Source organism: Eurytemora carolleeae, unplaced genomic scaffold, assembly GCF_000591075.1.
Source record: "Eurytemora carolleeae unplaced genomic scaffold, Eaff_2.0 scaffold1091, whole genome shotgun sequence".
NCBI lineage: Eukaryota > Metazoa > Arthropoda > Copepoda > Calanoida > Temoridae > Eurytemora > Eurytemora carolleeae.
The window spans coordinates 95-14,805 of record NW_019397388.1 but is presented as its reverse complement, the minus strand read 5'-3'; the positions used below and the strand labels follow the sequence as shown (position 1 = coordinate 14,805).

At 32.3% G+C, this 14,711-nt stretch overlaps 1 protein-coding gene across 1 annotated transcript; it reads left to right on the top strand.

Moving 5' to 3' along the window:
- Positions 1 to 62: 62 nt before the first annotated feature.
- LOC111714020 (myosin light chain kinase, smooth muscle) lies at positions 63 to 14,127 on the top strand (the record flags this gene model as incomplete). The annotated part of the gene is given in 10 exon segments (XM_023489018.1): positions 63 to 173; positions 1,646 to 1,714; positions 1,794 to 1,866; positions 8,012 to 8,165; positions 8,337 to 8,382; positions 9,769 to 9,868; positions 10,673 to 10,725; positions 13,292 to 13,360; positions 13,470 to 13,503; positions 13,961 to 14,127. Coding segments are annotated over 10 exon segments (851 nt in total), but the record flags the coding sequence as incomplete, so codon positions are not given.
- Between the last annotated feature and the right edge of the window lie 584 nt (positions 14,128 to 14,711).

The following is a 14,711-nucleotide window of genomic DNA, read 5'->3' as shown; positions in this document are numbered from 1 at the left end:
TTATTATTATTATTATTATTATTATTATTATTATTATTATTATTATTGTTATAATCTAGACGAAATGTTGAACGTGAAGTAGATATAATGAACTCTCTTCACAGTACTAAGCTATTACAACTATATGATGCTTACGATAATGGAAGAAATGAGATGTGTCTCATCATGGAATAGTAAGTTTGAAAATTAAAGTTTAAAGGAATTTTTTGCATAAAATGATCCTTTGATTAAAGAGAGTGTTTGCGAAAACTGCAATTACATCCTTTAAAAGCTGGATTGCAATATTCTCTTTAATAAAATCTAAGAATAAAAATCAAACAAAATTTTTGATTTAGTTAATCGCTATTAATTTGTAAAATTTGCATTACATATTATCCTTTAAGCCTTTATTTGTAAAAATGATGGTTTTATTTTTATTTTCTCGTATAATTGGGAAAAATCTTGACAACGGAATTGAGGTTTTGCCGCAAACTCAAATTTTCGAATCCCTATATCTGTGCAACCGAATGGTTTAAACCTTTAACATTTCAAACTTTGAATATTCAACCTAACAGAATTTATAGCTTGAAATATCAAAGGTTTACGAGATTAGATTGTAAAGATATCAGGATTAGAAAATCGGAGTTTGTGGTAAAAACTCAATTCCTTTATTCCTTATCTACTCTGAAATTATCCTTGAGTTATTTTTAAGTTGTTTTTCAGAAAAAATAGAATTAAAACCGTTCGGAAATATTCATTGTTCTTTAAATAAACTGTACAGTAATCTCATGATGTTAACAAAGGAAAATGTTCTTATCAACTTAAAGCCCAAAAGGCATGTTTGTTCCTTTACTCATTGTTGATTTGTCAAAATAAAGATTTTGTTTCTGTTGCAGCAGCAGTGTAGAAATTAAACTCTTTAATGATATAGCAAGCTAGTAAAGTTGAAAATTCATCGTATTATAACTTTTTCTCAAGTTTCAGAGGCAAATCAACCAAATTAGTTTGTGTTTGTTAGAGATGAGTTTTTTGATTGAGCTATTGTTTGGTATCGGAGGCGTAACTAATTAATTTATTGTTTAGTATCGGAGGTGGAATTAATACATTTCTTTATTTAGCATCGGAGGCGAAATAAATCAATTTCTTTTTTACTCTCGGAGGCGGAAAAAACAAATTTCTTGTTAAGTAGCGAATGTAGAATTAAAAAATTTATGGTTTAGTATCGGTGGCGACATAACAATTTTTTATCTTGTATTTGAGGTGAACTAATCAATTGCTTGTTTAGTATCGGAGGCGGAGAACTGTTTGATCTTGTATTTGAGGCGAAATTAATTAATTGCTTGTTTAGTATCGGAGGCGACACAAATAATTTTTTGGTTTCGTATTTGAGGCGAAATTAATCAATTGCTTGTTTAGTCTCGGAGGCGGAGAACTGTTTGATCTTGTATTTGAGGCGAAATTAATGAATTTTTGTTTAGTATCGGAGGCGGAGAACTGTTTGATCTTGTATTTGAGGCGAAATTAATTAATTTTTGTTTAGTATCGGAGGCGGAGAACTGTTTGATCTTGTATTTGAGGTGAAATTAATGAATTGCTTGTTTAGTATCGGAGGCGGAGAACTGTTTGATCTTGTATTTGAGGCGAAATTAATGAATTGCTTGTTTAGTATCGGAGGCGGAGAACTATTTGATCGAGTAATTGATGAAGAATTTGTTCTAAGTGAAAGAGCCTGCAGGTAGTGTAATATCTGATTATTTAATAAACGTCTAATTTGTATTATCTAATACAGGGTGTTTAATGTTTTTCTAATACAGGGTGTTCATGAAGCAGATTCTTGAAGGTGTGCAGTACATACACAGAAGTTCTATCATACATCTTGATTTAAAGGTAAATTATTACATGTACAGCTTATACCATGTACAATGTACATCTGTCATTATTAAAGGGAAAGTAAGCCGTAAGGGGAATTTTAAGTGACCCTACATGCAAAGATGGCAATGCCCGATTCACAACGGTACCCTTGAAAGCTTTGTCTGATCAAGTATGAATTAGATATCAGTGTGTATAATTTTGAAAAACTGATTATTTTCAATTTTAATTTAAAAACAAAACAAAAATGATAATTTCATGTAATATTAACGTAAATTTCAATTGTCAAGTATTCTGAATAAACATTTAAATCTTATTTTTAATTGTGGTTTCTCTACTCTACAAAACTGAGTTGTACATTTCTCCTGTAGGAAAACAAATAGGAAATATCATAACTTTTAACTCTAGAAAAACGACAATATCTTCTACATAATTGATAAGATGAAGGTTTCACTAGGGTACCGTTGTGAAAGGGCCATTGCCATTTTTAAAATGACGAATATAAAAAAACTGGAAAATGATAGGCTATAGGATGGGAAAAATCAGAAAATTTTAACAGACCAATACTTTTGAAGTTATGTAAAAAAAACTACGTGATTGGGGAAACNTTAATCTATAGCTATCTATGATCTAGTTTCAGATGTATTTTAGACAATAGTGAAATGTGAAATTTCAATTTTCTTTTATCATATAAGACGGAATTTGTCCTTCAGATTGGTATTTAATCGTATTTAGATACTTCTTTTGTAATTCTATGAACCATTTGTAAAAAAAAAGCTTGGCATGTCCGATTCGCCGATATGAATTCGACGTGCCATTTTAGTAAACTGAGGCTCACTTTAAATCACGTCTACAGTTCCTTTTAATAGATAGATAGAAGATTTATAGGCACGTGCCACGTACATATATGTACGTGACACGTGCCTACCGTTTTTTTATCTACGCAATTTTATCAAACACGTGAAACATTTCAATCATTAGCCAATTTTGTTTGTAGTTAAAATGATGTGCAAATGTAAACGTATATCAGGCCAAGGAGAATTGAATAGAAGGAAGGGGCGATTGGGTTTCCGTACACTTTGCTGTCACGTTTTAGGACTGCTGAAGAACTAGTTTTTGCGTAACAACAATAAGACAGGCAGCCGATCTAATGTAAACATACATGAGTTAGTATACGGTGAATCTTCATCTAACGCCAGAGATGCGCCAAATGTCTGTTTATCATTTGCGTTATTGTTTACAATCTTTATTATTGTTGTTACGCAAAGTGTACGGAAACCTTATCGCCCCCTCCTTCTATTCAATTCTCCTTGNATACATATTATGGAAATGTATGATTTAAGGAATGGAAGCAGGAATAATATCTAATAATTGTATATGGAGTACATGCTAGATCTAATCAGAGTATATTGCCAGAATTATATATATATTATATAATGCATATATGTAATACTTATATAGGCACTGTCTAATTATTCTATTTATATTTACACTGATACCTCAATATCAGATAAACTGTCATACAAAGGTAATTCAAAACAATCTTCTCACAAAAATAATTTTGTTGTTTCTCTGTGTGACTAAAGGGACTGTCAGCGTAGTTTCAAGTGCCCTCAATGTAAAAATGGCAATACCCGATTTACAACGGTATCCTTTAAACCATAATATCATCTAACGGAGGAAGAAAATGTCGTTTTTCTGACTTGAACATTGTTAAGTTCAGATAATGTCTCCGTTGTGTCCTTTAAGCAAGAAATTCTGAGAAACCACAAAAGAAAATAGAATAAAAATCTGGAAATCTAATTCATATTTGATCAGACAAAGCTTTCAAGGGCAACGTCACTAGATTCAGAGATTTAAACGCTGCTTTTTCAATCTTACATGAGCAACACTGATGAGGAAGGTGCCGTTTTTCTTAAATTATGTTCAATTCTGGATATTCTCTTCTTAGTCTTTGCTCCATAAGTTACCGCAATTAAAAATTTCAAATTTTTAGATAAAAAAGAAGAATATCTAAGAAATTTTTGCTCAAATAAAGTTTTAAAGGTATACCGTTATAAGTAAGCACTATAGTTTCAGTAGAAGTAAAAATTTCCATTTACTGATAGCGCCAATTAAAGGATTCATAACTCTAATTGGATAATGAGATAGATAGAAAGATAGATGTTACTGCCATACTAATTCTATTGGTTCAGAATAGACAACAGACACATGTCTGAACCATCGTAGGATCAGGTGCTAATGGACTCGGCATACAGGAGTAGAGGGCAAACAAACAGAGAAAGGTTGGAGTATAGAATGCTGATTGACAGTTAGTACAGGGGAAATTTTTAAATGGAGGGTAACTTGAAATCATAATCATTTTAAGATCATTCAACTATATTAATAATGAACCAATACACAGGGTTACCCACCAAGGATGAGGTTTAGAAGACGACTGTACACGTCTTTATTAATCTATTTGTTTAAATTCGCAGTTTATTTGGTTAATTCATAATTATGTCATACAAAATGTTGTTGGAATACATCCCACAAATTCCAATAAACAATTGTAAATAATTGACATTTTTATTCTCTTTTGAAAAGATGGGGGGTTTCTGGANCTATAGAATTTAGTTTGGGGCTTTTATTATAATTTGTTGAAAAATATGTAAATCTAAGATGATGGAATTGATGTGTAATTATGCAATCATGTATTCAATATTTAATATATTCAAATCTATCTATATTTACATCGATAACATTCATGAGAATAACATTTTAGAAAAATTTCAAAAAATGATATTCTTAATCCATTCGACCGATAGATGAAAAAAAATCGCGGAGTATCAATTTTTGGATATACAGATTTGCAAATTGTAACTGTAATCTTTTCAAAGTAAGATAAATAGATAATGGTGTCTTTGTGAATCCGCTATGTAATATGTAATATTTTCAACCTTGGAATAAAACATGAGATTTGAATTGGGGGAGGGGCATTGTTCCCTTGCCCCCCTCTGTATACTCTCCTTGTACTTTATATATACAGTCACTGCGACGCAAAATCAATTCATCTTTTTTTTGACAATTGTAGCATCTGCTTTGATTTTGGCATTTATTGTTCTTTGTTTACAATTTTAATAACACTGAGATTTGATATGATGTATGTGCTGTCCAATTTAAAGGAATGTATATAAATCAAGATTTTGTAAAACACAGACTTGAGATATCTGCAATTTACATATATATATATACAGATTAGTTATACACAAAACACATATATCTATATACAATGTATATTATACATAAAGTAGTAATATCTGTCTGTCTGATAATATTTCAGGATTTCTTCAAATTTTAATTGGATCGACTTTTAAAAAGAAATTTTATTTTCCGGCATAGCTGGGTTTCCAAACTAGTTTAGTAATAAATATATTGTTACACAGTTTAATTTACTACGCTACCCTATCAAGTTCAACAACGAGAAAGATATTGCGGTTTACTCAAAAAGTCTGCTAATTTCTTTTTTTGTTTTTGTCATTTTTCAAGAGGAACCAAAATTCAAAAAAATAACTTTTATCTTCATCATTTTTGCTGAGAACAAGGTTTGAAGGGTATTTGACTCTTTAAATTGACTTAAAGTTACATACCCCTGTATGTCGAAGTACATAAGAATTAATCTATAGCTATCTATGATCTAGTTTCAGATGTATTTTAAGATTGTTTACTGCTAACAATAGAATGCTCAGTGAGGACTTGACTTCTAAATAATGTCCCCTCCCCTCAAGATATTGTGCCCCCCCCCTCGACCTTTGTTTGAGGTTAACGACGTTTTTTTTAAAACTATTTTCTCCTTTCACTTTTTATCTAATGCAAAATTTGGGAGCAAACAATTCTTTCAGCAGGTTTTTCAAGAAACTTAATTATCTTAACCAAACTTAAAGTAACATCAACATTCAAACTCTTACTTGTTTTGTTTTAAAAAACATGCTTTGTCCGACGTTTTATTTAAAAAAAATCTTATTGCTGATCTGTCTTTAACTCTTTCCTCTTAGTTCTTCTTAGTTAGTTCTTAAAATAGCAAGAATATCAGAAAATAAAAAAATTTGCAGATTTTTTTGTCTTTTTGGTATTTAATCAAAAAAAAATCAAAAATACAATATTTATATAACAATTTTTTCTAGTTTTGGGACTGATCGATTGGTCAATTTAGCCCCGACCGTTCTAAAGTTAATTGTATACAAACATATAAAGATTACTGTACAGTCCCGACTGTTCTAAAGTTAATTGTATACTAACATATAAAGATTATTGTACAGTCCCGACCGTTATAAAGTTAATTGTATACAAACATATAAAGATCACTGTACAGTCCCGACAGTTCTAAAGTTAATTGTATACAAACATATAAAGATTATTGTACATCCCTGACCATTCTGAAGTTAATTGTATACAAACATATAAAGATTACTGTACAGCCCTGACCGTTCTAAAGTTAATTGTATACAAACATATAAAGATTTCTGTACACTGTACAGCCCCTACCGTTCTAAAGTTAATTGTATACAAACATATAAAGATTGCTGTACACTGTACAGCCCCTACCGTTCTAAAGTTAATTGTATACAAACATATAAAGATTATTGTACATTCCCGACCGTTCTAAAGTTAATTGTATACAAACATATAAAGATTATTGTACATCCCTGACCGTTCTGAAGTTAATTGTATACAAACATATAAAGATTACTGTACAGCCCTGACCGTTCTAAAGTTAATTGTATACAAACATATAAAGATTATTGTATACAGTCTCGACTGTTCTAAAGTTAATTGTATACAAACATATAAAGATTACTGTACATCCCTGACCGTTCTGAAGTTAATTGTATACAAACATATAAAGATTACTGTACAGCCCTGACCGTTCTAAAGTTAATTGTATGCAAACATATAAAGATTATTGTATACAGTCTCGACTGTTCTAAAGTTAATTGTATACAAACATATAAAGATTACTGTACAGCCCCGACTGTTCTAAAGTTAATTGTATACAAACATATAAAGATTATTGTACAGCCCCGACTGTTCTAAAGTTAATTGTATACAAGCATATAAAGATTGCTGTCCAGTCCCAAATAAAAGTTTAAAGATTATATTTACTGTATTTAACAAATGGAGAAAGTGTTATTAATTACTCTAATTCTAACAAGTGTTTATTGTGTACGACAAGTTAGTTCTCTACCCCCTAATATGGTCTGATTAAATATGTGTAACTGACAGCAGAACAATAAAAAAACATCATCCGTCACCTCCCACTCAACCACCATCTTTAAAAAGGCATCAGTTCATTTGCGCTAAATAGGTGTTCACCCGTCAGTTTGGGTGTCCGCCATTTTGATTTTGCAGCACTTTATTGTACATATTCTTATTCCTTATATAAATCGATTCAACTTTCATTTAAATGCATCAAATAGGCCTCATATCTAGATACATACTTAAGGCTTTGCTACCATAGGCTTTGCCAACAATAACCCCCCTTTCTCCACACATTAGAGACGGTTTATCATGGGGAGGGGATCAGTATGGGTAATATCCCACGCACTTTCAGTAGAAATACCTTCGTGGTTTCGCTTTAGACCAGAGCCAGGTCGATCTATTAAACATGCCTTTAAAATTGGTTAACACTGATTTTACTTCGGTTGGTCAATATATTGTTTTTTTCTTCTGATCGGTTATAAAACAACGTATATATTATACTTTTAGTCCAAAGTTCTCTTCTTTTTCCAAGTTTTCTTGCCGTGCCAGTATTATTAAGAAAAGGTTAATATAAATTGTTTAACTTTTCGAGAAAAAAGATTACTTTTTGCTTCACCATCACTGCTCACTCAATCTCCTAAATATAAAGATCAAATTCTAAAAGGTGGCAACAGGTTCCGTCTAAATGTGGGAGAATCACCTGAAAAAAGTATTTTTGCACAAAGCTGCACATTGCACAACTTAAAATGAACTGTTTAAAAGGTGGAGGAGGGGGGGGGCGGGTTAGATACCCCGCCCCCTTCCCTCCAGATAAGTTTGGAGCATGACGTTTAGACAATGTCAGTGCAGGAGTAAAATATCCCAAGTCATCAATCAATCAATCATCAGCAATCAATCAATAATAAAATCTTGTTTTTACTTTCAGCCCGAGAATATACTGTGCATCAACCGAACTGGGAATCGAATCAAGATAATCGATTTTGGATTGGCTCGACGCTTCGAACCCGAGAAGAAACTTCAGATACTGTTCGGAACTCCGGAGTTCGTGGCCCCTGAGATAGTTAACTTCGAGCCTATAGGCATTCGAACATGATATTTTTTCAGCATTTTCAGAGGGAGAGGGCAGGGGTGTATTTACTGTAAAACTTTTAATCATCTTCTACATAGGTGGCAGGGTGTGATAGAAAGAGGGAGGATTATTTAGAAGAATTGAAAAATTGAAGGAAAAAATCCAGTTTGAATGATAAAAGGATATTGCACTGATATGTGGGCTATAGGAGTGATCTGCTACGTTCTGTAAGTATTTTTTAAATAAATTAGAATTTTCATTATAAAGCTCAGACACTTCGACACCAAAAATGACTGCGGTGTAAATTGAAAAAAAAATGAATTTACATGATTTAAAGATTAATCAGGGTCCTGGTTTCAGCTGAGATCATGGCTCAGGATGACTTGTCTTATTGTTCAGGGTTTGATAGATAGCTTAGGGTCTCTATACAAGTATAGAGATAGGATAGGAGGGCCAACACACCTTGTCAGCTAGATTTAAACAATTACTGACTTACATTTTTCTCTAGGAGTAGGAGAGGGGAAGGGGGTGGGGGGATACTTTCAGACAATTATTTCTAAAGTCATCCTACATTTTTTGATCAGATTTTATCTAAAACCAACGGGATCTTTTTTTAGTTCCCAGCTGGCTTGGGACCCCCACCGTTAGAGGAAACCGGGGCTCAGTACACAAAGCCCCCTCCTGAGTAAGCCCCTTTCGTCCCAGATTTAGCATAAGATTTGAGTTTCCGTCCTCGGTGATAATATTTTTCAGATTAAGCAGTTTGACGTCTGAATGATCTTTTGACGAATCGAAATATGAATTTTAAAAAGTGATGAATTGCAAATATTTTCTTTATGTTGAATTAAAGACCCTCTGCTGGACCGAGATGGGGGGGCGAAGGGGAGGGTTACAGACGTAATATTATTAATATTAAGAATTTTAACGAATCTGAATTATTGAAAATTATCCGAAACTAAATATATAATAAAAAATTAACTGAATTTAAAAAATTCAAAATAAAACATTTATCTGAAAAATAACGTGGAAGATATTGTCGTTTTTCGAGCTTATAAAGTTCTTTCAATTGCCTCCATTGTTTCTCTAGCGAAAAATCCGTAAGTCACTTTTGTAATAGCAGATTTAAAAAAGAAAGTTTATAAGAAATGGATAAAATCATTTTTTGTTGGTCATACAAAGCTTTTATGGATACCACCAAGGATGTAATGCAAGGAAAGTTATTTCAGAAGTGTACGCATCTTTTGTACTGCAGTGTACTGTCACTGGGCGGTAATGTAAACACAAGACGGATGTCGAAGCCTGACATGGGATCCATCTTTCACAAAAAAAATCAATGGAATATTCTGGTCATGGGAAACTATTATGTGAATTATCAAAATTATCAAAATTTTATGCTTTTAACCTCCTCGGATACTAGACAAACACTGATGCATCTAATCTTGTTTACAAATTCCGCCCAGAGAGAACTGGTTTCAATATGTACGCAGAGTATACGCGACAGCAATTAACTTTCCTTGCATTACAACCTTGGATACCATAGTGTCCTGCTCCTATAAATAAAGAACCCTTGAGACGTCCCTTACATACAGTCCCTTTTATTTTTCCTATTTCAGGGTTTCTGGATTATCTCCATTTATGGGAGATACCGATCTTGAGACAATGGCAAATGTTACAATTGCAGAATTTGATTACGAAGATGAAGCATTTGAAAAGGTGCGAAATTCATTGAAAATCAATAGAATTATAAATTTTAATTCTTTTAATTAATTAAAAAAAAGCTATCACAATTCTTCAAATAGATTTTGCCAAAAAGAAGATTTGCCATCAACAAATCGCAACAGTATTCTTTTAAAAGTCGATGATTGAAATATCTTTGATTTTCAATCTAAAAATTTACAATATCCACCTCATCTAGAATCCGACTGTAAACACCAGCAATAATAAGACAGGAGTTTTGTTTGTTATTGTAATTTCAAGTGCCCCTCCACTTAGGAAAAAAGGGGGCATGCCCGATTCACAACAGGACCGTTTAAAGCGTTTTCTGATCAATAAATGGGCATGTTTCATTATACATTCTTGATGAAACAAGGCTTAAAATGTCACCGTTCACCCCGGACTAACCAGAGTGAGTAGCATTCGGTTTCTTCTATTTGAAATCAAATATGTTTTGTTCTATAATTCAACAATCTTTTACCTTACGCACTGTTTATTCTATACTTTTTCATTCAAAATGCATATACCGACAAAAAAGTATTTAAGAAAAAAGGTTAAAAATTATGTTTAACGAGCCAAACTGTGATCGAAAGTCCCAGCTTACTGGAATATTGACAGAATCGTTAAATCAACGTGCGTTGTAAATCGGACATGCCACTTTGGAAATGAAGAATCGCTTAAAATTATGTCTTCACTCCCTTTAAGAGATCAAATTAACGACGGCATACAATTCATTTTTAGTATTATTTTCATTGAAAGATTTTTAATGTTTATGTTGATTAATCTTTTTAAAAAAAATTTTAGGTTTCAGACGAAGCCAAGGATTTTATTGATCACCTCTTAGTTCGAGAGAAAGAGTGAGTATTTAATATTTTTAATATTCTTGATATTTTTGATGTTTGGATATTTATGATAATTTTCATATTTTTGATATTTTGGTTATTTTGGTTATTTTTAATATAATATATTTTGGTATTTTAGATATTTTGATATTTTGATATATTTAATATTGTTTGAAAATGCAAAAGTATTTCTAATTTTATAGATTTTCACACTTGCCTATATGTGAAGAGTTTAAGCGAATTCTTAATTTGAAACTTTCAAACCTGAAAGAGAGAGTTTGCAAAAACGGAGAGAGAAATTAAATCTGAGCTGAAAACTTTAGAATGGGATATCCTTAATTCTGATCGGTTAATTAATCTGGAGATTAAATTCACGAGGAGAACAAGCATTATTTAATTTCGAGATTAAGAAAAAGAGTGAATCTGGCATTAATCACGATATCCACCATTCAAAAGTTCCTAGCTCTGAGCAATTATTTAACGAAGAATTATATTATAATCATATTATTATAATCATATTATTAATCAATTATATATTAATGTTGATTTAAGATTGAGTTTTTAGTTTTCTGGTCTTTCCCTTTAGTTGACAAGGGACCCTTTGTTATTATTCTAAATTTTTTAAATTTTTGAAATTCTTTCATCTCGTTAAAACTTAAGATAATTTACACATCGCTGCAACAATTTAAGAATAATTGTCTTGAACAAAGAGATGCTGAGACTTCAGAGAATGATTAGCTCGTATTTCTTAAATACAATAGGTCCTAAACTTGATCTTTTTTGCCAATTAATTAAAATATGTTAAAGTAACATATATATTTAAAGCAAAGACCGAAGTAACCCTTCATATAGCCATGTTGACAGAGTTTGTGGTCGTCATTTAAGTGAGTACCCCTGTATTAGAAAAAACACATAGTTTCACTTGCCCCCAAGTCCCTCCTGGCTCTACTACAAGATAGTGAATAATTTGAAAAATAGCTTTAGACTGTTTACAACTGTATTTGTGGTTTAAAAATTTGGGATCACATTCTGTATTCCTGTAAAGTTTTTAAATCCTCCTCCTTCTAATTTTACATTTGTACACTGAACAGTGTGCAAACATGACAGAAAATCATGTTTTGTATCAAATTAACTAGATTTTTGACAGGTTCTTGGATTAGCATGATACTCCANGAGAATAGGAGAATAGGAGAATAGGAGAATAGGAGAATAGGAGAATAGGAGAATAGGAGAATAGGAGAATAGGAGAATAGGAGAATAGGAGAATAGGAGAATAGGAGAATAGGAGAATAGGAGAATAGGAGAATAGGAGAATAGGAGAATAGGAGAATAGGAGAATAGGAGAATAGGAGAATAGGAGAATAGGAGAATAGGAGAATAGGAGAATAGGAGAATAGGAGAATAGGAGAATAGGAGAATAGGAGAATAGGAGAATAGGAGAATAGGAGAATAGGAGAATAGGAGAATAGGAGAATAGGAGAATAGGAGAATAGGAGAATAGGAGAATAGGAGAATAGGAGAATAGGAGAATAGGAGAATAGGAGAATAGGAGAATAGGAGAATAGGAGAATAGGAGAATAGGAGAATAGGAGAATAGGAGAATAGGAGAATAGGAGAATAGGAGAATAGGAGAATAGGAGAATAGGAGAATAGGAGAATAGGAGAATAGGAGAATAGGAGAATAGGAGAATAGGAGAATAGGAGAATAGGAGAATAGGAGAATAGGAGAATAGGAGAATAGGAGAATAGGAGAATAGGAGAATAGGAGAATAGGAGAATAGGAGAATAGGAGAATAGGAGAATAGGAGAATAGGAGAATAGGAGAATAGGAGAATAGGAGAATAGGAGAATAGGAGAATAGGAGAATAGGAGAATAGGAGAATAGGAGAATAGGAGAATAGGAGAATAGGAGAATAGGAGAATAGGAGAATAGGAGAATAGGAGAATAGGAGAATAGGAGAATAGGAGAATAGGAGAATAGGAGTATAGGAGAATAGGAGTATAGGAGAATAGGAGAATAGGAGAATAGGAGAATAGGAGAATAGGAAAATAGGAGAATAGGAGAATAGGAGAATAGGAGTATAGGAGAATAGGAGTATAGGAGAATAGGAGAATAGGAGTATAGGAGAATAGGAGAATAGAAGAATAGGAGAATAGGAGAATAGGAGAATAGGAGAATAGGGGAATAAAAGGGGTCAAAGAATGAAGGAAGTGACAGAGATAACGTGGCGCCACCCCCTTAGTTTCCTAGAATAGAATTATAATGGAATAGTATAAAAAAAAAATCAGTCAACCCTTCCCCATAGTGCCTGCCCCCGCCCTCCCCCACTAGATAAATCAGTTGTTCGTTTTCTACCAAGGTTTGAAAAAACATAAAAAATCTTTATAATATCAAGCAGGTACGGTTGTGAATAAGGCATAAACTCGTTGAAGGAATGGTCACTTGAAATTACGTAGACAGTCCCTTTAACTTATTCTATTTTAGGAAAAGAAGTAGTTTTGAAATCAGTCCCTTTAACTAATCCTATTTTAGGAAAAGAAGTAGTTTTGAAATCAGTCTCTTTAACTAATCCTATTTTAGGAAAAGAAGCACTGTTGAAGAGAGTCTAAAGCATCCTTGGATTCTCAGGGAATCTGATTTACAGAGAAGGAAAATATTGTTTTAGTTTTAAACTTCATTTTGAAATAAAATAATCAAAAATTTAGAAAAATTAGAATAAAAAAGTAAATTAAATTTTGAAATAAAAAATATTTTGTAGATGCAGTCAAGGTTCAAGTTTAATATCTACTAAGGTAATAATTAGAGTCTGAATTTTTTTATTTTTTTATAAAATTATGTAAGATACAATTTCAATTCCATTAAATAGCACGAAACAAGGTTCATTTCAAAGTTTGAAAAGTGTATTTTTTCAAATTTAAAACCATAAACCAGAAAAGAAATGTACGAAATAGATTTGTTTACGTTTTTATTACAGTGAGACCCATAATGCATACAACGGTGAAATAGGAAGACGACTGTTAGATTCAAATTATGGGTTTTAATACTCCAAGGAACATAAAACATAGTAATTGTGCAGTTGTACATATACCCCCATTTAGCGATTAATTTCCAATCCACGAGTGAAACTATTGACTCATATAACATCATTAGATTCATGCATATAATCTTCAATGTCGCATTTCTATAATTCCATAATTTAATGGGTCCCACTGTAGAAAACCTAATTTTAATTTTCAAATTATGCTTCAGGAGAATTTAAGTCAGCAGAGAGCAGCTTGGAGCAGCAGGGACAGCTGCTATTATCTCTTCGACTCTAAATCCAAAACAGCCTCGCAGCTGTATGAAGCTAATGTTTGTATATCCCCGCAGCTGCTCGATACTTTAGAGAGCAGCACACAGGACCAGGAGCAGTTCAGGCAGAGCATTCGTTTATTCATTCGTAATTCATATGTCCAATAATCCCTAAAATGTAGTTCCAAATATCCTAAAAACGTTCAAATAACCCCGTGGGACTAAATATCCTAGTCCCACGAAGCATCACGTCCCAAATGATAGATCTAGAAACCCTGTTTTTTACGTCCCAAAACCCAGTTGTTCCATTCATCATTCTAATGCCCAAGTATCCCTAAAATGTAATCCCGAAAACGTCGATATTATTATCATTGAAGGACAACCCATCATTCAATGAACTGAAAACCATTCCTTCTAAAGTTCTAGATACACGAAAGAGCATTTCCCAAAGGAAACTCTCAAAGATACATCCACCCAATCATGTATTCTTTCACCCATCATTTATACATTACTATAGCACTGAGATTGTTCATATAATCATTCATAAATTAATTTCATAATCAACTTTTTTATTCATTTATTGGATTTTGTTCAATGTCTTTATAACCCATCTTTTCATTTATTTATTTCATCAAAGCAGTTACTTAAAATTAAAAATAAGTTATGTCGAAAACTCAAAACCCAGGAGGACTTTCAGGGTTTATAACGC